Here is a 24,774-nt window from a genome sequence, read left to right on the forward strand (position 1 = left end):
ATCTCAGTTTTTTTATCTGTAGAATGGGGATGATAATATTATGTACAGCATAAGGTTGTTATGAGGATTAAATTGGTTAACATTTGTAAAGAAAGCACTTAGAACAGTGCGTGATGCAAAGTAATATATAAGGCACCTTAAATTAACTGATTGAATTAACTAATGCAAAGCATAATATAAGGCTTATTAAATTAACTAATTAATAGTTCTACAAAGCTTGTTACAAAAAATTGCACTCCTCCGGACCCCCTTTCCCATTCCCCAGCAACACTTTCCACTTTCCTAACTGATTGTTTTGGTATGTTTTCCTCCATATGTCTAAATACCATGGTGCTCTGGCTCCTTGATTTTTTAGTGTTAGGCATTATCTATTGAATTCACACTAGGAAAAGTGAGGACTGGGCTCTCTCTCACTTGCACACACTTCCGCTCTCCCATCCTCCCAATGTGTCTCTGTTGTGATTCTGGTTGGATCATTAATCAGCATTATTATACTATCAACACCACTGCCATGAGCTACAGAGTATACTTTGGTTATTTTTATTTCTTGCAAAACTTTTTGCTATCCCTGGAACTAAGTCTCTTTTTCAATCTACCTGTTTTCTTTCTTTTTTTTTTTTTTTTTATGTACTCATCTCAGTTTATCTCCAAATTCTCCCTTGGTTGTATAAGTCTCCCAGTACATTCAGACACTTTACATAATCTATCAATTCCACCTTCATTTCCCAGCCTTCTGATCTGCTTCACTCTAAGTGGTTGATTTCCAGGCTGTTTATATAATCCTGGGGATTCCTTTCTTCATTCTCTTGATCACACTGGTTTTTTAATCTGTTTCTGTTTGTATCTTTATGGTTCATCCACAGAAAGGTCATCAAGAAGTCAAAACCAATGCAGAAAAAGTAGTCTTCCTTATCCTCTCACCTTCCAGCTCACCTGCATGAATCCTTATCCAAGAATCAGAAGGACTTTCTGGATGAAGCCTGCACATGTTGTTGGATTTAATCTAAAATAGAAACAACAAAGCAAACAAATAAAAAATAATACTGCAATACATTTAGTCATTCGTAGTCATCCATGGGACAAAGAATATTAAAGTCCTCTCCTACCCTGGGCCAAAGTCAGGATTTAAACTGACATAAAGTCACCTCATTCATTCATGCATTTGCTTACTAATTCTTTCATTCACTTGTTTATTAATAACAACACTATGGGGTATATATTAGTATGTATTATATAACAGTAATCATAGGAGACATCATTTATTGAGTACTTACTATGTGCTGAGTACTCTAAATCCTTTTCAAACCTTATCTCAGATTAACCCTCCTGCCCCCTTCTCTCCCAAGGTGGGTGTTGTTACCTCCACTTCTCCTAGGAGGACACTGGGGCTTGGAGAGGTTGAGGAAGCATTCACTAGGTATCTATCCTATACCATGCTTGCACATACCAGGTCCTGTTGATACAGAGATGAATAAAGACATAGTCCCTGGCCTTCCCTGGTGGCACAGTGGTTTAGAGTCCGCCTGCCGATGCAGGGGACATGGGTTCGTGCCCCGGTCCGGGAAGATCCCACATGCCGCGGAGCGGCTCGGCCCATGAGCCATGGCCGCTGAGCCTGCGCGTCTGGTGCCTGTGCTCCGCAACGGGAGAGGCCACAACAGTGAGAGGCCCGCGTACCTCAAAAAAATAAATAAATAAATAAATTGCAACATGCAGACATTTTTTGGATCCCAGTTGATCCAAGCTTTAAAAAATACATGGCATTTATGAGACAATTGGGTTTTTGAATAATGCCTGGATATTTGATATTAAAAATTATTATTTTTGGGGTGTGATAATGGTGTTAACGGTTATGTTTTTAAAAAGAGTCCTTATCTTTTAGAGATACATACTGAAATGTTTACAGAAGAAATTATACGACATGTAGAATTTGCTTCAAAATAATATAAAAGGGAGGAAGTGGATGGAGGTATAAGTGAAACAAGACTGGCCATGTGTTGAAAATTGCTGAAGTTGGGTGATGGGGATATTATAACATTTTACTTAAAAACATTAAAGGCATTACTGGGGACTAGGTACTTTAAAGCGTATTTTTACAGATTATTTTGTCTTCTCTTATAGCCCTGTAAATGATGTACAATTTTCTCTATTTTCAAACTGAGGCCTTTCTTGATTGAAGCTACCATTGCCCCTGTCTTGGACTTTTACAGTGTTCTTCTAGGTATTCTCCTTGCCCTCTCTCTTGCTTCCTCCAATCCATTTTCCACACGGCAGCCCAAATACTTCAAGTATCTTAACCCATTAATTCTCACAACTCAGTACCAATACTATTCTTGGTTTTCACATGGGGAAACTGAAGCACAAAGAGGTTTAAATAAGTTTTCCCAAGACCACATAACTTGTAAATGGCCGAACTGTACTATAAGTCTGGCATAGTTGCCATGCCTATGTGTACTCATATCATACTTCTATAAATGGAAAATAAAATCACATATGAACATACAAGATCTGTCATATACTGGATTAGCATATTAATAGGCTGAGAGCCTGAACACTGGAGCCAGACTGTGAACCTTAGGCAAGTTACTTAACCTTGTGGTGCCCCAGTTCCATCATCTGTAAACAGAGATAATAATAGTTCCTACCTCATGGTATCTTTGTGTGAAGTAGATGTGTTCATCTGTGGAAAGAAGTTAAGTGATGTGTTAGCTATCAACAAACGTTACCTTTGGCATCTGAGAGTTCCTTTCTCCCTAGTACCTTTTACTCCAGCAGAACCACTTGCAGCTCCCTAAATAAGCCTCTGTGTTCCCTCTGCCTTTCCCACCCTGCCCAGCTGGCAAATCCTCACTTATCCTTTCAGCCCCAAATTAAGGGTCACCACCTCTGTGAGGATCCCCCAGGGAGAGGTCTACTTGGTTCCCAACTGTGTGTGTAATCCCTCTTATCTCACCTTGTGTGTTATTATCTGTTTCTGTATCTATCTTCCCTAGTAGACTCATCCCTTCTTGAGAGTAGAGACCTGTCTTTATCTCCATATCCAGCAGAGAGCTGGGTCCAACAGTGTTTAATAAATGTTGGTTAAATAAACGGTCGTGAACATGCCTCTCTGAGTAGCTGCGTGCCAAAGTTAGAAGTTTTTCAAATTTGGAAATAACTCTAAATAAATGAGAAAAGCCTCAAATGACTGATACGTATTATGTATATGTATATACGCTACTGCAATTGCCTATAAACTTATCTATAGCCCACACTAGGGTTTGTGTCTTGCTTGTTGTTGAATCCCTGGCAACAAACACCTAGTACAGTGTCTGACAAGCAGTAGGGTCAATAAACATTTTAAAAAATAAATGTGCTTAAGGGGAGGTATACCCAATGAAATTTTTTTGTAATGACCCTTCATTCTTTAGTTCTGTACTAAAGCATTTCTCACATTTGAGCTCTTGAAACCAATAATATGCATCCATAGGCACCAGTTTGAAGCTACCCAACTGTACACGGTGGAGTTATATGCCTCTATTTGATTATAAGGTGGTTGTCCACAGAGGGGCAGTAAAGTGTAATGGTTTAAAATTCAGGTCACCTGTAATTCCACTGCCTGTTTTTTATTTCTTAGAATATCATAAAATGACACACATTTTAAAAAATTTGTAGAGACCTTGTAGACTCGCTGAAGGATTTGAGAAATTGGGAAAGCTAATTGACACAATTACTAATTGGTTACTAATTGACACAAAAGCTTTGGTTTGCCATGCTCTATATCTAGGATAGGAAAGTAGCATTTTGCCATGCAGGATTTTTCTCTAATACAGTCATTCTTATAAGTCTTTTATGGCTTCTCAGTTTTGTGTCATACTTGAAAAGACTTGTCTTACTCTGAGATAGTAAAAAATTTTCCCATGTTTTCTTCTAGTACTTTTATTATTTTATTGTTCAGATTTAATTTCTTGATCCATCTGGAATTTATTTTGGTATAAGCTATGAAGTATGGTTACAATTTTATTTTTCTTCCAGATGACTACCTAGTTTGTTCCAACACCATTCACTGATTTCATTTCCCCACTGATTTGAAATGCCACCTTCATCATATTCAGAATTTTTGTAAGGTATTAAAGACTAGTGGTTTTTTGGTCCTGATTTAAGTGGAAAGATCTTCAAGTGTACTTTTGAACTACCCCAGGGTTTTGGATTTTTTTTTTTTAATTTTAAAGTTGTATATAACCATCAATATCCTATCCAAATGAAATTTTTATGCTTACTTCACGAATTTGTCATTACCAAGCTCGCTTCAGTTTCTTTAAGTGTACTGCACACAACCTTTAAGTATTATGAACATTTCTCTCTCCCAGCTGTCACTACACCAAACTGCATATGTTATATTTCCCTAAATCATCTCGCTGTGCTCTTTGCAGCTCTTCTGTACGGTTGCTGTCTCCATCTAACAAGTTGCTCAGAAGTTACTATAATTGTTTTAGGTGAGGCCCAAAGAGAAAGCCTATCGTCACTATCCAGTTCATGTCAAAAATGGGCATTAATTTCCATTTAACATGGACAGGCTGTGTTTCCGGAAAATAACAGTTTGAAGAACTATGGAGCTATTTGTCGGTTCTTTAAACAATCCACCTGGGGGGAAAGGGAATGTCCTACAAATGGCCAGCTGCTATTGTGGGAATTTTTTCCTATTTATTCCAGCAAAAGAAGATTCAGACACTGAAGAAAAAGGGTCGCCCTGCACTAGGTCTTGAACCCAAAGAACTGTTTGCACAGATATTCATCCAAGATACATTGCAGCCTCCACCTCAACAGATGCTCTTTCAAATGTTTCATGACTCTCCTCAACAGTCAGTTTCCATTTAAGGGGAGGAGGATGACGCTGCCAGAGATGGCTCTGCTGGCATGAAGGCTGGCCTAAAATTTCTATTTAAAAGCTGGATCAAAATATGTTTGGCTTCTGTTGTCTATTTAAAATTTCAAGTTAAGGCGAAGAAAAATTACGCTCCATCGTGAATGGGCCTTGGGTGCCTCACTCACAGACTAGAGTGGCAAATGGTAAGAGAGTCACAGAGAAAGGAGAGAAAGTAGGAACGCGGACTGAGGTATTAGGTACAGACTGTGAAGCCAGATATGAAAAACTTGGAGTGAAAAGAAAAGCCTTGAGCAGGGGGAAAGACCCCCATATTCGACCTCCTAACCCGAGGATCCTGATTAAGATAAGCATTCTGCATGTCACCTGTCACCGCGTCAGCCACCTCCGCCCAGCACCCCTCCCCCGCCTCATGGCCTTCCACCTCCTGACCCCTTTCCAGCGGCCTCTCTTCATATCAGAACACGCCCCACCTAAGGGCCTTCTTTCTCACAGCTGCCTGTCTTCATCTCAGCGCCCACCTCAGTACCCGCTAATCCGATGCGTCTCCTCAGTGCCCCCACCTCAGTCCTCTCCCTGACCTCAGCATCTCTCTCCGCTCTAGAGACGCCCCAGCCTCCCCTCCGACCAAAGCCCCTCTCCTCAGCACACTCCCTCCACCTGAGCGCCCGCCTCACCCCAGCGCGCACCCTCAGAGGCTCCTTTTGCTGCTCCAAGTTGCTCCCGGCCCTCCCGCCACCCCGCCCCCTCGTCCTCTGCCCCGCTCCCGGTTCCGCCCCTCGCTCTTCGCTCCGCCCACGGTGGGCCCGCCCCTCCGCCCGGGTGCCGCCCACTCCAGCCGCTCGCCCGGACTAGTCGTTTGGCGCCAAACCTCTCTGTCAGCGACAGGACGCCCGTCTCCGCGTTCTGGTTCTGAGACAGAATCCCTGAGGACTGGAAGGCCCGGGCGGGGGGCGGAAGGGATTCAGATACCTTGAAAACCCCCGGGAGACTGTGGGTACGAGTGGAGTTTGTGGCAAAAAGGGAGGGCGGGTGAAGAATCTGAGGGGAAACTCAGGGTTTCCTTTCTTTGGTCATTGTCGTTGCTGGGCCCTGGGCTGGTGGCTTCGTGGGTCCCGTCCCCAACCCAGCCCCCGGAGGGAATCTCAGTGCTCTCGAGGGATTTCCAGCATCCTTATTTTAAACCAAGTCGGACCTAAGTCTTGAGGAGGCCTCCTCGGCCTTCTAATGAGGGAGTCAGGTGTCAGGAAAACGGCTGTGGTGGGGGGAGGCGGTGAGGGTGATCCGGACCGCGCTCCCCACGATGAGGGACAGCTTCTGGTGCCTTAAGCCGAGGTGTCCGGGAGCCCTACCTTGGATTCAGCTGTTCACCCCGTCCACTGCTATTTGAGATAGATGGAGAGCAATCTTTTTGTTTATCAGGGAGAAAAGAAAGGACAGTGGAATTTGGGGTTATCACACATATGATTAGCTATCTGACTGAGGGACCGTACTCCAGAAGATTCCATCTCCACTGTCTCCTCGTTTGCCTCGAATACTTTGCTGTTCAGAGGTACTAGGTGGTAGCGACCATACCTCTACCTTAGCAGTTTGTTCCCCCTCTGGGCCGGGCCCCAACCTGAATTTGGTGTTAAGCAAAGAGATGGAATAGACCAAGAAAACGGATTACTTGGACCACGTTTTCTAATGAAAACAGTCATACCTTGTAGCCTTGAGATCTTAAAACAACTGCTACAGTGTTAAATCAAAGACTATCTGCTTATTGGCCCTAATATTTTATCATGTTTAAATATTGGGTATCTGCCATAATTTTAAATCTTAAAAAAAATACATCATGAAACTAGGAAATACTATAAACAAAATACATCTAATGTTTTATTAAACAAAAATATATATGTTACAAGAGAGCCCATTCATAATTCCCAAGCAGGAAGTCATCCCTCATATATGAGAAAAAATATATATCTTTTTTTTGAGGATAGACTAAGTTCTAGGTGCCAGGGAGAATACAAGGAAGATTGACTTAAGGCCAAGGTTCTTAGAGTGTTGTTAACCAACATGAAAGTTTAATAACGATATGGAATTCTAATATTCTACTTCTAAATAACATTCCAAGGCAACAAAAAAGATATTATTAGTCATGATTAATTGTGCTATAGGGAACTGAAAGATGATACAAAGTGGCCAGTTTTGAGGAAAGAGAAAAGAAACTAAGTCCCCATCCCCACATACACACACCAACAAAAGACGTAACGCCACAGGCTTGGAGAAAGAAGATAGGCCAGCCCAGTTGTTCCAAACTAAATATTTTTCTAATTGTCCTTCTGGTCCTTGATATCTGAAATGAAATCAAGAAGGTCTATGGGCAAAGGATTTTGTACTATATGATCTATGACTACTTCTTAATATTTCTTATTTTTCCAGAATTGATTATTTTTCTGCTGTTCACCTTTCAATATGAAGGAGGATCAAGTTGTGCTGGAAGAACCAGGATTCCAAGATGAAGAAGTATGGCTAGAATGTTGAAAGATATGTAGACACTCAGTCATTCTACAAAAATGAAGTTCCTTCTCTGTTAACTACTATTTTTAGAAACTGAGATTAGAAATAAAACATAGTTCTGGAGAGAGGCAATATTACAAATATGTAACAACTTGTTTGGCAAGGGGTGCTAAGATTAGCTACTTAGCAGCTGGCATGAAAGTATTTTAATAATTTAACAAGTGGTATGGCTATACTGGTACCTATGCTTACTGGTACCGAATAGCAGAGGAAGGAGTGCACGGTCTGGTGGGGAAGAAGATTGAGAAAACATATTTAAAAATAGATTGTGCTGTTCCACTCTTTTGGATTAAGGTCTTAAAAATTTGGAGAGGCCATGGGACTTCTCTGGTGGTCCAGTGGTTAGGACTCCGTGTGTCCACTACAGGGGACTCGGGTTCGATCCCTGGTCGGGGAACTAAGATCACAGGTGCCTGTTGGGCTTCGCGTTGCTTTCAGTGTTGGCACTTCTTTTAAGTATGTAACAATGTGTTTGAAAAAGCATTATTGATCCTACCTCAGTCTGTCTAGAGAAGTGGAACTTGAGGCATTTTGGAGTGACTCATAATACTGAATTAACTCTTTAAAATATGTGAAACAGTTGGATATGAAGAATCAACCCTCCTTTTTTTCTGTTCCATGTCCTTTAGGAATCTTTGTTTCAAGACATTGACCTGTTACAAAAACATGGAATTGTAAGTATTTTTCAATGCTGTGTGAAATTGTCCATTTTAGAGTTTGAGTCTTGACTTTATTGGCATTTGGGACTGGGTAATTCTTTGTTTTGGGAGACTGTCCTGTGCATTCTAGGGTGTTTAGCAGCATCCCTGACTCCTAAACACACACTATATGCCAGTAGCAACTCTCTAGTTGTGACAACCAAAAATTTCTCCAGATATTGTCAAGTGTCCCCAGGGGGCAAAATTGCGTCCAGCTGGAGGCATTCAGAGCTATCTACTGTTTTCATCAACAGAAAATTCACCTTCTGTGTCATGTGATTAAATGACGTTGACAGAAATCAAGACTTTAAGTAACTAGCTAGATGAATTTCAACAGCAATCAGTTGGCAGTAAAACTTCTCTGACATTACCCTTTGAAGCCCTCACATTTAATCTTTTTCAGTTGAATTTAGAAAATTGGAGCAAGAGAAAATCCTGGTCTTTTGGTTATGTAGTTATTTGCATTCTCCAAAGGTAAAGAAAAAAATCTTTAAAAAATTTTAAAGAACATTTTGGTAATGAAGTTCTGTAGAAGGAAGGAGCTGAACTGAGGGGGTTGAACGTGTGATAAATTTGTTAGCTTTCCTACCAACAGACTTCTCTTTTGAATTCCTTGTTACATTGCCATGGTCTCACTAACATTCTTGGGAAATCAGGGCACAGCCAGAACATTTGGCATCATGCTGGGTATGTTCTACTCAGATATTTCCAGAACATTTGGCTACATGGTGGGTGGGTTCCACCTGGCCGCTTGTATAAAATTGGCATCATGATGAAAGTAGATGGACACAAAAGCACATGACATAGTATGGGAGCCTTTCAGGCTGGCATTTTCTCAATCTGCTGCACCCATTCTTTTACTTACAGAATGTGGCTGACATTAAGAAACTGAAGTCAGTAGGCATCTGTACCATCAAAGGGATACAAATGACAACAAGAAGAGCGCTGTGCAATGTCAAAGGGCTCTCAGAAGCAAAAGTGGACAAGATTAAAGAGGCAGCCAATAAGCTTATTGTAAGCAAAATCCATTCTTTGTTGTTTTAGCTTAGAAGGGCCCTGTGAGTCTCTGTAGCCTTTCTCATTATGTACACTAGCAGCTATTGTGAGAACTCTGAGTTCCTGTAGATCACAAGATATACGCCCCATGTTAACTTTTCATCATGTCGGTTTCAAAGCAATTAATTTCTGAAAGAATGAGACAGGGGTTAAGACACCTGGAAAACTATGAAGGTAATTTTTTTTTACCAAAACTTTTCTTTTTGTCTCCCTTTATGTTACTTTTTTCCCTTTCTGTGTCTCTGCCTTTCCTTCTCCTTTTCTTCTTTTTTTTTTGGCCATACCACGTGACTTGCAGTATCCTAGTTCCGGGACCAGGGATTGAACCTGGGCCCCCGGGCAGTGAGAGCACCAAGTCCTAGCCACTGGACTGCCAGGGAATTCCCTCCTTCTCATATTTTTTATCTTCCTCCTCCTTATTTTTGTCTTATCTCCTCAAACATTGTATCTACGGCTGTTGTGAAGTGCTCAGCAGCAAAGAAGTTGCTCTCTCCTGCTATAGGCATTTGATAAGAGAGCATTGCATTTGAAAACGACAGCAGTGGCTGGGTCTACATGTGTGCAGTTAAGATAGATATGACCAAGAATGTGCTCACTGAGGCACCTGAGCTTAAAGCTAAGTGAAACCTATACCTTGTAGCTGGGCCCACAGAACACAAGAGACCTATGCAGCCGAGAGGCTCCAAGCAAAAACACACGCCTTTGACCCAAGCTTTTGTGTCGAGCTTTTGGGGGCCACTGGAAGCACCAGCTCTGGAAATAAGAATATGCAGAAAGGCAAAGTCTCCCTCTTTGCGGAAGAGCAGGCTTCTCCATTTCTACATGTGTACGTGAGGCTCTCATTCCCACCAAGTCCTAGAAAGTCTCTTCACTGACAGCCATCCAGTTTCCTTCCCCAGAGGCAGTTGAGGCATGAGAGTGATGCAATGTGGTCCTGAGCTTGGAGAGGACCCAAGTGAACTGCTCTGAACACAGCTCAGTTGCTTTACCTTCTGAGTACTCTTGGGCAGTGTACCTGCAAGTCAGTTCCATAAGTGCCAGGGTATCTAACGAAGCCCTAGAGCAGCACCCAGGGTTTGGGAAACTGCTGCTTTATAGCTCCTAGGCATTAGTCTTCTTTTCTTTGGAAAATAATTCTATTACCAAAGAAAAGAACCTCTCTCCTTCTCATGTACCTACTAATGCACCAAGAGTCTCATCCTTTCTTAACTAAAGCTATTTATTCTGAAAGAAAGAGAAAACGATTGAGACATAGAGGGAGAGACAGAGACAGACAGAGACAGTTAACGTCACAGTACAGCGGTATGTATCAGAGTCATCTGGAGTGGCTTGTAAAGAACACAGAGGCCCAGGCTCGTTGACTTAGGGTTAGGCATGGGCTTTCCCCCACTTCACGTTCTCTGAAGTTTGGGAACCACTGTCATAGTATAAAACAACAAAGAGGGGAATACATTAGACCACATCAGGACCTATTTTCACTAGTTAGAACACCGCATCAGCTGTAGCTCATTAATTCAACCAATATGTAGTATATCTAACGTGAAAAATATTGTATCATGAATATTGAAAACTGAAATTCCTGTGCTCCTTCCAACTTCTAGAGCTGGGGGAAATGATGCTATTGAATGAAATCAACTGAATCACTTAGTAAAGTACCATTCTACTTTATGCCATAAATATATCTCATTTAATCCTTACAACTCACCTATGAAAGAGACACTATTATCCCCGTTTGACCCAAAAGAGGAAGCCGAAGTACAGCAAGATTAAGTAGTTTACCTGACATCACACAGCTAATAAGTATTAGAGACATATTTTGAACCTTGGTAGGGTGACTCAAGAGCCTGTGTTCTTTTTTTTTTTTAATTTTTTCTTTTTTTTATTGTGGTAAAATACACATAACATAAAATTTACCATCTTAATCATTTTTAGGTAGACAGTTCAGTGGTATTAAACACATTCACATTGTTGTTGCAGCCATTACCACCATCCCTTCCCCATAACTGCTTTTTTTTAAAAATTTTATTTTATTTAAACTCTTTTTTTTTTTTTCTGGAATATCTTTTTCTTCTGTGTAACCTCCGCTTCTGGTTTAGGAACACTCTGTTCTTTTTCATTAAGGATCATTCAATATGGCAGGGAGAGCTCATGTATGGGTTGATCCAACCATAAGCTCTGTAAGTCCTGCGCCACATCTTGGGGGCTTTGTTCACCTGGATGTGCTCAATGACCAGAGAATCTACATCTAAGTCCTTAAGTTCAGCATTACTCTCTGCATTTTTGAGCATGTGCAGTAAAAATTCAGCACTCTTTTTGGGCCACCAACCCTGAGTCCAGCCCCACTGTTTTGCCTGGGCACACCTACCAGCTCCACCATTGTAAAGTCAGAATGGCACACATTGCTTCTTTACAGTGACATCCTTCAGATACTTGGTGGCTTTTCAGATATGCATACCCTTAATGGCCTGGGCAGTTTCATGAGTGTTCTTAAAGTGAACACGAAGATTTGAATCTCTTGATTTGCATGATTTCGTGGGGTTTTCTGGGTCAAGTGAATAGCGAACCATTTTTAGAGGTCACCTGGAAGCGAGCAAGAATAATTCTGTCAACATATATTTACAGTAACTCATATAGTTTATATATGTACTAAACGCTGCCGGCAGCTACTCAGAGAGTTGTTGTTTTCACGATTAATCCAAAGGTGTCCTAAGAAATGCCATCATTGCAGTCTTTTTTAAAAATTTAATTTAATTAATCTATTTTTTTCTATTATTTTTCAAATTCTTTTCCAAATTCTTTTCCCATTTAGGTTATTACAGAATATTGAGCAGAGTTCCCTGTGTTATACAGTAGGTCTTTGTTGGTTATCTATTTGAAGATAAGAGCCTATGTTCTTAAGCATGATCTTGTGCTGCCTTCAAAGACAAATGAACTGTAGCTTATATCAAATGATGACCCTGGTAATCAAGTATATAGCTTTTGGTGGGATTTGAAATTAAAACCATCATCTTATACCCTTTTTGAACTTTTTCTTTTGTCTTTCTGTAGGAACCAGGATTCCTGACTGCATTTGAGTATAGTGAGAAGAGGAAGATGGTTTTCCATATCACCACTGGGAGCCAGGAATTTGAGTATGTATCTCATATTTTTTATAACCACTAAACATAATCTTTGGAATACTATATTTCTTTACCTCTATCCAGGTTGTTATTTTGACTATAAGTAGTAGAAATAGCTTCTTATTTTGCAGAAGTTTTTTTTTTTTTCTCAAAAGGCAACTGAAGCAAATAAATTCCAGACTGCTTGTAAAAGCAGGATTAAATTTCTTACAAGAAATTCAGACCCAAAATATAAGTAGTTTCTAAATCAGCCTATATTAATCTATAAACCATTTAAAAAATTAGTTTAACTTTTCATTTCCCTTTTCTTCTCCACTGATGAAGGAAATTCCATTTCACTTTTGGTTTTACTTAAAAATAAGTTGTTAGAGTGGATATTTTAGAAGAAATAATACAGTGTTGGTTTTGCTCTTCAGCCTCAGCAGTTTTAACTTCCCTTTTTATTTATTATCTTATGATTCCTGAGACATAGTCATCATCTTCCCAATGCAAGTTGACTAGAATGTGGTTTTTTTTCTCTAATTTAGTAGGCAGAGTTACTGTTTCATAAGTCAGAGCAGTGGCCAAGATCAATTTGAACAAAAGCAGTATTTCTTCAAAGTATTCCTCAAAACCCTGACCTCACAAAAAACTGCAAGAAAAAAAGAGTTCATAGTCAAATATGCCTCCACTTGAATGTCTGCTAGGCAGCTCAGACTTCACAGGTCTGAAACCAAACTTCTGATCTTTGCCCCAGATCTGCTCCTCCTAAAACCTCCCTCATCCGGAGCTCTTTTTGATCCTCAGATCTGAAACCTTAGTGTCATCCTTAGCACCTCTTTTCCCCTCTCACACCCTAACTCTAATCTATTAACAAATCCTGTCTGCTCTACCTTCAAATATATTTAGTCAGAACAAACCAACCGGGCTTCCCTGATGGCACAGTGGTTAAGAATCCACCTGCCAATGCAGGGGACACAGGTTTGTGCCCTGGTCCGGGAAGATCCCACATGCCGCGGAGCAACTAAGCCCGTGTGCCACAACTATTGAGCCTGTGCTCTAGAGCCCGCGAGCCACAACTACTGAGCCCACGTGCCACAGCTACTGAAGCCCGCGCACCTAGGACCCGTGCTCCGCAACAAGAGAAGCCACCGCAATGAGAAGACCTCTCACTGCAGCGAAGAGTAACCCCCACTCGCAGCAGCTAGAGAAAGACCGCGCAGCTATGAAGACCCAGCTCAGCCAAAAATAAATAAATTAATTAATTTTTTTTAAAAAACAATCCTTATATTTAAAAAAAAACCAACCAGTTTCTTCAACAAATAAACTTTAAGGAATAAAAAAAAAAAGAGAGATGGAATCAGGGAGAAGACCTAGAGATTAAAAGAGATTTAGAAGACATGTCACTTGGGCTTCCCTGGTGGCGCAGTGGTTGAGAATCTGTCTGCTGATGCAGGGGACATGGGTTCGAGCCCTGGTCTGGGAGGGTCCCACATGCCGCAGAGCGACTGGGCCTGTGAGCCACAACTAGTGAGCCTGCGCGTCTGGAGCCTGTGCTCCGCAACAAGAAAGGCCGCGATAGTGAGAGGCCCGTGCACTGCGATGAAGAGTGGCCCCCGCTTGCCACAACTAGAGAAAGCCCTCCCACAGAAACGAAGACCCAACACAGCAAAAATAAATAAATTAATTAATAAACTGAAGGTGCCTTGTAGGCACAGACTATTAAAAAAAAAGACATGTCACTTAATCCCAATATGTGGATCTTATTTTGGATCCTGATTCAAACACACACGGATAATAAGACATATGGGACTGAAAATTGAACACTTACTAGATAGTTGATATTAAGGAATTACTAATTTTTTAGGTGTGATAATGGTAATGCAGTTATGTTAAAAATAAGAGTCTTCATCTTGTAGAGATACCTACTGAAATATTTAGGATGAAATGATATGTTGCCTAGGATGTGCTTAAAGTAATATGAAAAGGGAGGGAAGTGGTTGGAGGTTTATATGAAAACAGTTGACCATGAGTTCATAGCTGATAATTTTTGAAGCTGAGTTTTAGGTACATGAAGGTTCATTATTATACTGTTTTTGTCTACTTTTGTGTGTTTGAAATTGTCCATAATAGAAAGTTTATATATATATATGTGTGTGTGTGTATATATACATTTTTTTTTTCTATTTGTGTCTATATGTGTACAGAGAAAGAGAAGAAATACGAATTCAATTACTTCTCACCACCTTCTCCTTTGTTAGCTCACTGGTCTAAAACACCTATTAGTATCTCTTCTGGATTATTAATAATAACTTCTAACTAACTTCCCTCCTTTAGACCTTGCCCCTACCATTTATTCTTCACATAGGAGCCAGAATAATCCTTTTAAAACATAGGTCAGATCATAACACTCCTCTGCCCAAAACATCCTAATGACTCCCCATCTCACTCAGAGCAAAAGCCAAAATCCTCTCTAATCTCAAATCTAAGCTCATCTTTAATTCATCTTGTGGTTTACTATGTACCAACCACACTAACTTCTTTGCTATTCCTAGAACATGCCAGATACACTCCCACCTCAGGGCCTTTGCACTTAGCATTCCCTCTGCCCAGAACACTCTTTCGTCATTATGTTCATGACTTGCTGTCAGGTTTTTCAGGTCTTTGCTAAAATGTCTACTTCTCACTAAGGCCTTCTCTGATCACTTTATTTGAAAATTTATTTGAAAACTCCCCATCTTCATCCTCTGCACATCTTATCCCCTCTCTGGATCTAATTTTTATCCATACCATTTAATAACAACTGACATACCACAGATTTTACTTATGTTTATTGTCTGTTCTCTCATTAGAATGGAAGCTCCATGAAGTGATGGATTTCTGTCTCTTTTGTTCGCTGCTTTACTCCAAGGGCATAGAGCAATCTCTAACACAAACTAGGTGTTCAATAAATATTTGTAGAATGACTAATTGAATGAATAAACAGTGAATAAAATAAGTTAGGGAAGTGCAATATACTATATTCTCCTCTTGGAGATTCACACATTTTATTAAAGGATCTGAATTCCTGCAGTGAAATAAAACACCTCTTTAACCTAGCATTGCCTCAAATTTTTAAAATCACAGAACTTTTTTTCAAGTAACAGCTAAGGAAAAGTCTTTGGTCCAAGACAAATTGGTCAAGGTAACTTGATTCCGGGACTTCCCTGGAAGTCCCCTGCTCCTAATGCAGGGGGCCAGGTTCTATTCCTGGCCAGGGAACTAGATCCCACACGCATGCCGCAACTAAGAAGTCCACATGCCACAGCTAAAAGATCCCGCGTGCCGCAACTAAGACCCAGTGCAGCCTAAATAAATAAATAAATAAAACTTGATTCAAACGACAACTTGATATTCTCCAGTTGCTCTACCACATCATGGTTTAAGAACCATTCAGCTTAGAGAAATTATTACTCTCATAGTGAGCTTTCTGGTGTCCTCGATGTTGGGTTTTGGGGCACGTAAAAGATTACTCAGGAGCTAGGCTTTTTTAAATTAATATTTTATTTGTTTAAATGTTATATAATTTTTTCTTAAGCTGCAAGTCTATTTATAAATTTGGCAAATTTTAAGGGAGCCTTTCTAATATGGTTAACTAAATTCCCTTAAACAGTTTAAATTATATTTATAAATTTATTATATTATATTTCCTCTAAGAACTTTACCTGTGTAATTATTAAAATCTTTCCAATTATCTGAATGTCTTATAAATTTAATAAATTAAAGTTATAAGTATAGTGAGTCTTAGACACTCTTAAATGTTCAAATACTGTGTATAAACTTAGTTATCAACTTAGAAACTGCAGGTCTATATCATTTAATCAATTAGAGGCTAATGTGTTATTATAAAAATGTCAAATTCTCTTAAATTTTGAAAATTCTCAGGTACCAAATATGCACAGATTATTCCCAAATTTAATATGAAAATAGTAATCTGTGGGTTTGATTTGTGTCTCCATTTTTAAATCTTCCTAGATTTAAAAATACTATTTCTGTACCTAATTGTAAATTTTCCTGAGTTTCATAAGGGAACAATTATGCTATCCCAAGTAATTTGGGGTACCCTTTCAGTTAAATTTTGGGGTCACTTTTTCAGCATATCAACCAGAAATTTTGTCTGAGATTTTCCAGAGCTATAGCCTTTCAGGGTGATTTTTCTCAAGATGAGGAGGGCCAAGTATCAATAAAACTCTCTTTAATAGTTGGTAGGTTTATAGAATCCCTAAGTATTGGGTTGGCCAAAAAGTTTGTTAGGGTTTTTCCAGAACATCTTGCAGAAAACCCGAACGAACTTTTTGGCCAACCCACCAAATGGAGTGGTCTCTCCACCATGTCCTTTATGCGGGTCAGTATCTAGATTTTTCTTTTTCTCATTAAAGTCCATAGCCCTCACTAAATCTGCGAATAACTTCCAACATTACTTCAATTTACATTTAAGCTGCTCTCTTAAACTACGTAAGTGTAAATCTGTTAGATTATCCATCTCTTAAAGCTTTGTCTAATCTGTGACCATGTCCCAAAAGTCATGCTAATAAAAACTACAAAGAATTTTGGGCTTCCCTGGTGGCGCAGTGGTTAAGAATCAGCCTGCCAGTGCAGGGTACACGGGTTCGAGCCCTGGTCTGGGAAGATCCCATATGCCACGGAGCAACTAAGCCCATGCGCCACAACTACTGAGCCTGCGCTCTAGGGCCTGTGAGCCACAACTACTGAGCCCGCTTTCTGCAACTACTGAAGCCCATGCACCTAGAGCCCGTGCTCTGCAACAAGAGAAGCCACTGCAATGAGAAGCCCGTGCACCACAACGAAGAGTAGCCCCCACTCACCGCAACTAGAGAAAGCCGGTGCACAGCAACAAAGACCCAACGCAGCCAAAAATAAATAAATAACTACAAAGATTTTAAAAGTGCTCTTACCAGGTCTTAGCACAATTGCCATAATTAATATTTGTTGCATTAAATGAATGAATGAGATTAATTAACTTTAGATCTTTCCATATCAAGAGTATGTATTAAATGCGCTGAGTCACTGCATTACCAGTTAAGTGCATGCTATCAAAATCTGACAGTTATTCTTCTATCTGCTAGCGTTACCTGTCACATCTTTGAATATTTTCTATTCTGACATGTTCTTCATAGAATTTGGTTTGTGTGAGATAAGCCAATCATGGTGACAATCACTGGATTCTCCTAATATCTATTTTCCATGTTTTTCAGTACATTAAAAAAAATTGGATATTCAGTTGACTTTTAGAAACATAGTCCCAGCACAATATGAAAAACCCAATTAATAACTAAAAATCATTTATTCGCACTCCAGTTCAGTTCTTTAGAATTACTGAAATATAAGCCCTGCATAGTCCATTTCCTATTGGTACACAGGAGTTAAGAACAACAGGGCTTATAAATTGTTTTGTTGATCCCCCTGCCCATACACAGTATAACCTGTGATCTAAACAGGTGGGAAGCCATTTATTCAGCCAAGAATTCCTGTTCATGTTGGACAGATAGAAAGGTATATAGATAGATAGAAATGATACTAATGATATTAGCACTTTCTCCTTTCTTGATATCTCTATTTCTGTTCCCGTTACTAAAGCTTACTTTCTATTTCTAGTAAGTTGCTAGGAGGTGGAATTGAAAGCATGGCAATCACAGAAGCTTTTGGAGGTAGGTAGAACGTTAATATTTTGTTATATGAAAAATATGTGTATATATACACACCCATATATATAATTAAGTAGTCAATTGTAAATTGTATCTATTTGGGAACTTATGATGAAATATCAGTTATCATAATGCAAGATCATTCTGGGCTGCAATTAAAATATATTCCAACATTAACAGATGAGTTTTATTGGCATTTTTCATCTTTTTATCTCTGATTCCTATAGAAGAGATTAGAATTTTTTTCTCTCATACCTTCAGAGGGTAGTTGTATAATGAGACAGATATTATTTCTAAGAAATACATGTTTCAGGAACATAGAGAATAGATTTCCCTTCCCTTATTGTATCCTCTATTAAAAAAAAATGTCAGGAATTCCCTGGCGGTCCAGTGGTTAGGACTCTGCGCTCTCACTGCCAAGGACCCAGGTTTGGTCCCTGGTTGGGGAACTAGAATCCCACGGGCCACACAGTGTGGTCAAAAAAAAAAAAGGTTCATGCATAGCTATGTTACGTACTATTCCTGACAGTTCCAGTATTTTCAGTCCTCAGAGAACTAAATCTGTTTTTTGGTTGTTGTTGTTTGTGTTTTTTTTTAATATTTATTTTATTTATTTATTTATTTGGCTGCATCAGGTCGTAGTTGCAGCACACGGGATTTTTTTTTTTTTGCGGTACGCGGGCCTCTCACTGCTGTGGCCTCTCCCGTTGCGGAGCACAGGCTCCGGATGCGCAGGCTCAGCGGCCATGGCTCACGGGCCCAGCCATTCCACGGCATGTGGGATCCTCCCAGACCGGGGCACGAATCCGCGTCCCCTGCATCGGCAGGCAGACTCCCAACCACTACACCACCAGGGAAGCCCCCACGGGATCTTTTAGTTGCAGCATGTGGGCTCTTAGTTGCAGCATGCAGGATCTAGTTCCCTGACCTGGGATGGAACCCGGGCCTCCTGCATTGGGAGCGTGGAGTCTTAACCACTGGACCACCAGTGAAGTCCCTGTTTTTTGTTTTGTTTTTTTGGTGTTGATGTTTCTGTTGACTTGGAGAAATAAATCTGTGTTTATTTCAGTTGACTCTCAGTCTTAATGGCTTACCTGCTGTTGTATTCATTGATATTTGTGAGCTTATTTCTTGATTTTAATCTGTTGGAGTTCAATAGGCCTAAATTGGTGAGTGGGGACATTTTTCTCCGGAGAGAATTTGCTTTTGTTGGTAGCTAGGGAATACCACCAATCTGAGGATCCCAGGTCAGTGGGAGAACCCCAGACTCTCATTCCTGTGGTGGAGTCTTAAACTTTCATTTATATAACTATTCCTAAGGAAAATTTGGTTTAAGTTAATTATTATCTAAAGGACAGTTCTGAAAAAGAAAACCTTTTAAAAGTTGTTTTTACTACTGGTACTCATATATGCAGAATCCATTCATGACACAGAGGTACTTTATGTGTGAGATTTGACAGTTGGAAAAGAAAACCATACTCTGAGGCCATATTTATTCTTTATGAAAATATCTAAAAATTAACTATGTATTTTTTTTTCTATATTTCACAGAATTTCGAACTGGAAAAACCCAACTCTCTCATACCCTCTGTGGTAAGGATATGTAACAACAACAATAATAGCAATAGCAATAATAATCATAGCGATCACTTACTATTCTACTTTGTGCCTGGTACTTACATAATCTCATGTAATCTGAACAAACTTGCAAGGAAACTAAAACTCAGAGACATTACATAAACTGCCCATGGTTACACAAATACCAGAGCTGGTCTTTGAATATGTGATGCTTGAGGTGATGTTGTATATACTGCACTCTGAACACCTGAATGGAAATACGGAGGAGGTAAATGGGTATATGAATGTGTTGGTGGAGAGAGGTATTCATTCACGGTCTCGATTTTTCCCATTCTATCTTTTCCATATTGTATTTATGAGAATGTCACAGAATCTTTTGAGGCCTAGAATTCCTTACTTTCCATAGAGTAAGGTTGGAACTAAAAAAGACTTAAATGTTTCTAAAGCAAAATAAGCAAAAATACCTCCTTTTGCATAAAGACATTACACTACATTTCTTTGACCTAAGTAGAAGGAGCATGGAAAAGTGTTTAATAAGGGGATTCTGGCATCAAAATAGCTCTGCCAATAATAGCTGTGTGACCTGGGGCAAGTTGCTTCACCTTTCAGATTTTCCCTATCAGTAAAACAGGAGTAATGATAGTGCCAAACTTAGGGTTGTTTTGAAAAATAAATGAAATAATGTATGTACTTTATGTAGAGTAATTCCTTAGTGTTAACTACTACATATAAAGAAAATACATTTAAAATTTTGATATACATTAATCGAAAAGTTACTTAAATGAGTTATGTAGCATAAATTATATTTATGGTTATTTCTTATAGAAAAAAGTTAGTGATACTTAAATTCCACTTCTTTAGGAGAACTAAATTTCATGAATATCTCCCATTGTGAAAGATATTGACATTCTTTGTTGAATTACTACTATGCTGGCAGAATACTTATAATCTTACCACTGGTTAGTAATATAAAAATATAGCATGCTGTTTAGAAACTAAAAGATCATTATTCTTTGCTACATGACTAGAGAGTTGCAACCAGCCTAAATACCATATTAATTTATATACACATTTGTACAAAGTTTATTCACTCTTACTAATATTAACTAAATTTTAATTGCTTTCTAGTGACAGCTCAACTTCCAGGAGCAGGTGGCTACTCAGGAGGAAAGATTATCTTCATTGACACAGAAAATACTTTGTAACCCTTTTATTTAAACAAGTTGCTAACATAATAGTGAGATATAGTACTGTTACTATAAAAGAGAATTTGTTTGAAATATGCCATTTTGTGATCACCCTGTAAACCAGCAATAATGAGAAAAGCCAAGGGAAAACAGTTGCTAGTCGAGTTTGCAAATCACTTTTTCCCCCTGAAATTTTTATTTTATTTATTTATTTATTTTTTTTATTGAAGTATAGTTGACTTACAATGTTGTGTTAGTTTCAGGTGTACAGCAAAGTGATCCAGTTTAATATACATATATATATATATATATATATATATATATATATATACTTTTTCAGATTCTTTTTCCCTTATAGGTTATTAGGTTATTACAAAATATTGAGTATAGTTCCCTGTGCTATACAGTAGGCAGTAGGTCCTTGTTGGTTATCTATTTTATATATATTAGTGTGTATATGTTAATCCCAAACTCCTAATTTATCCCTCCCCACCACTCTTTCCCCTTTGGTAACCATAAGTTTGTTTTCTATGTTCAAATCACCTTTTTTCATAGTTGTTTTTTAAAATTTATTTTATTTATTTATTTATTTTTGGCTGTGTTGGGTCTTCGTTGCTACATGTGGGCTTTTCTCTAGTTGCGGCGAGCAGAGGCTACTCTTTGTTGCAGTACACGGGCTTCTCATTGCAGTGGCTTCTCTTGTGGCAGAGCACAGGCTCTAGGTCATGGGCTTCAGTAGTTGTGGCATGCGGGCTCAGTAGTTGTGGCTCACGGGCTGTAGAGCTCAGGCTCAGTAGTTGTGGCGCACGGGCTTAGTTGCTTCGCGGCATGTGGGATCTTCCCGGACCAGGGCTCGAACCCGTGTCCCCTGCACTGGCAGGCTGATTCTTAACCACTGCGCCACCAGGGAAATCCCTCAAATCACCTTTTTTAAAAAAAGGTTTCACTTCTCCAAATGGGTTTGGTATAAAATTGATGAAACAAATACATGAGAGGAAATTACATCCTATTTGTTTTTAATTCTCTTACTTCTCCAAAGATTTAACTTAATAGCTAGAAGGTTATTGACTCACTCAAAGTCATGGCCTCAAATAAAGGAAAAGGTCTGCATTAAACAAAAATACAGAAGGAAAAAGAGAAGAACCTGTTTGGGTAACAAAAAGAATTGCAGTTTTATTGAAGTGTAAGTTATTTCAGAAAGCAAGACTGGAAAGGTGGGTCTTAGACATGAAGGGTCTTGAAGCTGGATGATGGGTGTAAATTGGATTCTTTTGTAATATTCTAGGCAAGCAATGAGATTTGATGACTGTATTTGGTAGACAAAGGAAAGAGAGGCTTGGGAAACCACTCTTAAGTTTGTCTAGATACTAGGAGAATAATGATGACAGAATTGGGAAGATCATATTTCAGAGAAAAGGTGATGTTTCATTTTAATATGTCAAATATGAGGTACAGAGGGACATCCATATGGCAGTTGGAAATGTTGGGCTCAGCTTGAGAAAAGGGTAGGGCCAAGGATATGGATGGAATAGCCAGGGGGAGGCAAGAGAACTTGCATAGAGAGAAGAGAAGAGAACTGAGAACATAACTTTGGGGTGTGCCTATGTCTAGGAAGAGGGACTAAAAAGACGAATCAATAAAGACAGACAAAGTAAGAGGATATCTGGTTGTGGATGCTAAGCATAAGGAAAGTTTCAAGAAGAAAATGGTAGTCAGTGATGTTCCACAGAGAGAGAGAGAGAGAAGGTGCAAACTGAAAAAGATCACTGAGGTTTGCAATTAAGAGTCCAAGAGGCCATTTGCAGTAAAGTAAGATGATGGAAGCTTGTTGCAAATAAACAGTAAGGAATTGAGGCAGTGTGTAATTAACCAATAAATAGAAGAAATACTGTAGTTTGAGGAGATATCAGGTTCAGAGGACATTCTTTTTAACAATAGGACTGTAGGAAGAGGCGCTCAGCTGGAGTTCAGCTAGTTTCAGAAACAGTTGATTAAGGATGGTTCTTGAGAGGGAGGAATTGTTCTTGCAGAATAGCTGCCACTGTTTGGGCAATTTGGATTTTATCAAGAATGGCTGAAAGAAACAGTTAGGAGCCAGGTCATATGCAAGAGGGAATAGGGAGGAACAGCTGGGAGGAACAAGGACATGCAGGGACCCGAGTGGAATGTTCTCACTCTTTCAGAGTCTCTTACATGTATACTGCTCTCTCGTGGTACTTGTCTTTTTATGTGTTTATATTTTGCCTACATAATTATGTTTTACACTTACCTATGGCATAGATTATCTTATGACCCTTAAATCCTCCACAGTGCCTTGCACTGGTAATTGGTTAATATGGTAACCGATTCCATATGGGAATCAGTTAATAAACGTTTGTAAATTGATTTGAACTTCCCTTCAGCATAAGTCCAACTTTTACATTCCTGGTTACATAGTCACCCGGCTTTGTAAAAACTGACATAGTGAAAAACATTTTTTATTGCTTCTTCCAATTCCTTGTCTTCTTTGATTTGTCCACCAGAAACATCTACTGGGTATACTCAGCAGCAATAGAAGATTTAAGTGGCTGTCACTAAAGCTCTGAAGAAAACATATATAGTGCTGTAGGACAGAGATGGCTGGGAAGTCCTCGAGACAATTCAATTCAATGTTTACTGAACTAGTTCCAAGTGTCACAAATAAGGTTAAAAATGGTCCTTACTTTACAGTTACTTATAGTATGATCAGTATTATACAAATACTGTAAACAAAGTGAAATGAGACCACAGATGTGCATTTTATTTTATCTTACTTCACTTTAGAGAATATTATAGACATATTGTTAGGATCACCAAAGACCTATAAAGAATGTTTATTACTCCTTTACAGTCTAGATAGGTATAAGTGATTATTAGCATCTTCCAGAATACCTTTTCAGGTACACTGAATTTGCCCCCCTATGAATTTACTAATTTCAGAATGCTAACACAACTCCTTTAGAAGAAAGTGGATTTTAAACCCTAAATAAACAAAAAACTATATGATAGTAATTCCCTTCTGGACTCTTGAAGTTACTTTTTTGACTCTTTGGTTTATATAGTCAAATTTATCATTTGTTGGCAACACGTGGTTAGTGATATATTAAACTATTTCATGTTGAACAAGTGAGGAATATGAAGAGAGTGAATTAATTCACTTTGAAGTGACTTGAATTATAATTCCGTGATATTATCTTCCTTGACTAGGTCTATATTTATTGAACTGAGAACAACAGAGAGTCACAAATCTTAGTTTCTAGTTTTTCTCTTGGAACTGATTTGCTGCATAATCCTGAGTCATTTGCCTAATCTCTGTTTGTCAGTGTCCTCCTTTGTAAAATGTAATAGAGGCCATAACAACTAACTTCCAAGGTTATTGTTTAGATAATTTAATATTTAAATTCATTACTGTCTCATTATTTCTATCACTGTTATCACTACCTAAGGTATTCATTAATTGAGGCACTTATGAAAAACAAAGTCTAATATAGATTTTAAGTGATTATTGGCATCCTCCAGAATACGTTTGCAGGTACAGTGTTTTGCCTCTCTTTGATACACTTGCTTACGGTATTATTTTTTGTAGTTGTTGTCTAAACTTTTTGGAATTGATTTATTGAATCCTTAATCCTGGCATACTCCAGCCGTCCAGATCGCCTTCGGGACATTGCTGATCGCTTCAGCGTAGACCATGATGCAGTCCTGGACAATGTACTTTATGCACGTGCATATACTAGTAAGAGCCCCATGCAATTGGATGCTTAGGCTGTTTTAAGGTTGGCAGCACTGATTTATTATTTGAGTGATGCTTACAACATTTTGACGCTATCCTTTTCTCTTCATATTTTACCTTTCTCCAAATTTATTTAGTCAGTCCACAAATTTTATCATCTGGTAAGTCCTTAGACATTGAAATGCTCTCAAATTATTTCTTATTCTTTGTCTTTGAAATGGAGAGTAACATTCTTTTTGGATAAGGTAGCATTTGGTATGTATGCTAAGGCAGAA

General features: G+C 39.0%; 2 protein-coding genes and 1 pseudogene across 4 annotated transcripts in view; 2 read left to right on the forward strand and 1 right to left on the reverse strand.

Moving 5' to 3' along the window:
* The window catches only part of FAM227A (family with sequence similarity 227 member A), an 89,386-nt gene extending 88,371 nt beyond the window's left edge, over positions 1 to 1,015 (forward strand). Inside the window, exon 19 of the mRNA XM_079936542.1 lies at positions 864 to 1,015. Coding sequence (XP_079792668.1) covers positions 864 to 903 — 40 coding nt within the window. The 3' untranslated portion in view covers positions 904 to 1,015. The remainder of the gene's footprint in view (positions 1 to 863) is intronic.
* A 4,739-nt stretch (positions 1,016 to 5,754) lies between these two features.
* Positions 5,755 to 24,774, forward strand: part of DMC1 (DNA meiotic recombinase 1) — a 39,730-nt gene continuing 20,710 nt past the window's right edge. For both annotated transcript variants that reach the window (XM_079937424.1, XM_079937423.1), the window contains exons 1-9: positions 5,755 to 5,861; positions 7,289 to 7,372; positions 8,056 to 8,100; positions 8,992 to 9,138; positions 12,229 to 12,311; positions 17,934 to 17,986; positions 19,535 to 19,576; positions 20,690 to 20,762; positions 24,411 to 24,502. In XM_079937424.1, the coding sequence (XP_079793550.1) occupies positions 7,322 to 7,372; positions 8,056 to 8,100; positions 8,992 to 9,138; positions 12,229 to 12,311; positions 17,934 to 17,986; positions 19,535 to 19,576; positions 20,690 to 20,762; positions 24,411 to 24,502 (586 nt within the window). In that variant the 5' untranslated portion in view covers positions 5,755 to 5,861; positions 7,289 to 7,321. The remainder of the gene's footprint in view (positions 5,862 to 7,288; positions 7,373 to 8,055; positions 8,101 to 8,991; positions 9,139 to 12,228; positions 12,312 to 17,933; positions 17,987 to 19,534; positions 19,577 to 20,689; positions 20,763 to 24,410; positions 24,503 to 24,774) is intronic.
* On the reverse strand, positions 11,012 to 11,747 carry LOC307194159 (large ribosomal subunit protein uL22-like; annotated as a pseudogene). The gene has a single exon. The product of its transcript is annotated as a large ribosomal subunit protein uL22-like (transcript).

This window comes from Stenella coeruleoalba, assembly GCF_951394435.1.
Source record: "Stenella coeruleoalba genome assembly, chromosome: 11".
NCBI classification, from domain to species: domain Eukaryota; kingdom Metazoa; phylum Chordata; class Mammalia; order Artiodactyla; family Delphinidae; genus Stenella; species Stenella coeruleoalba.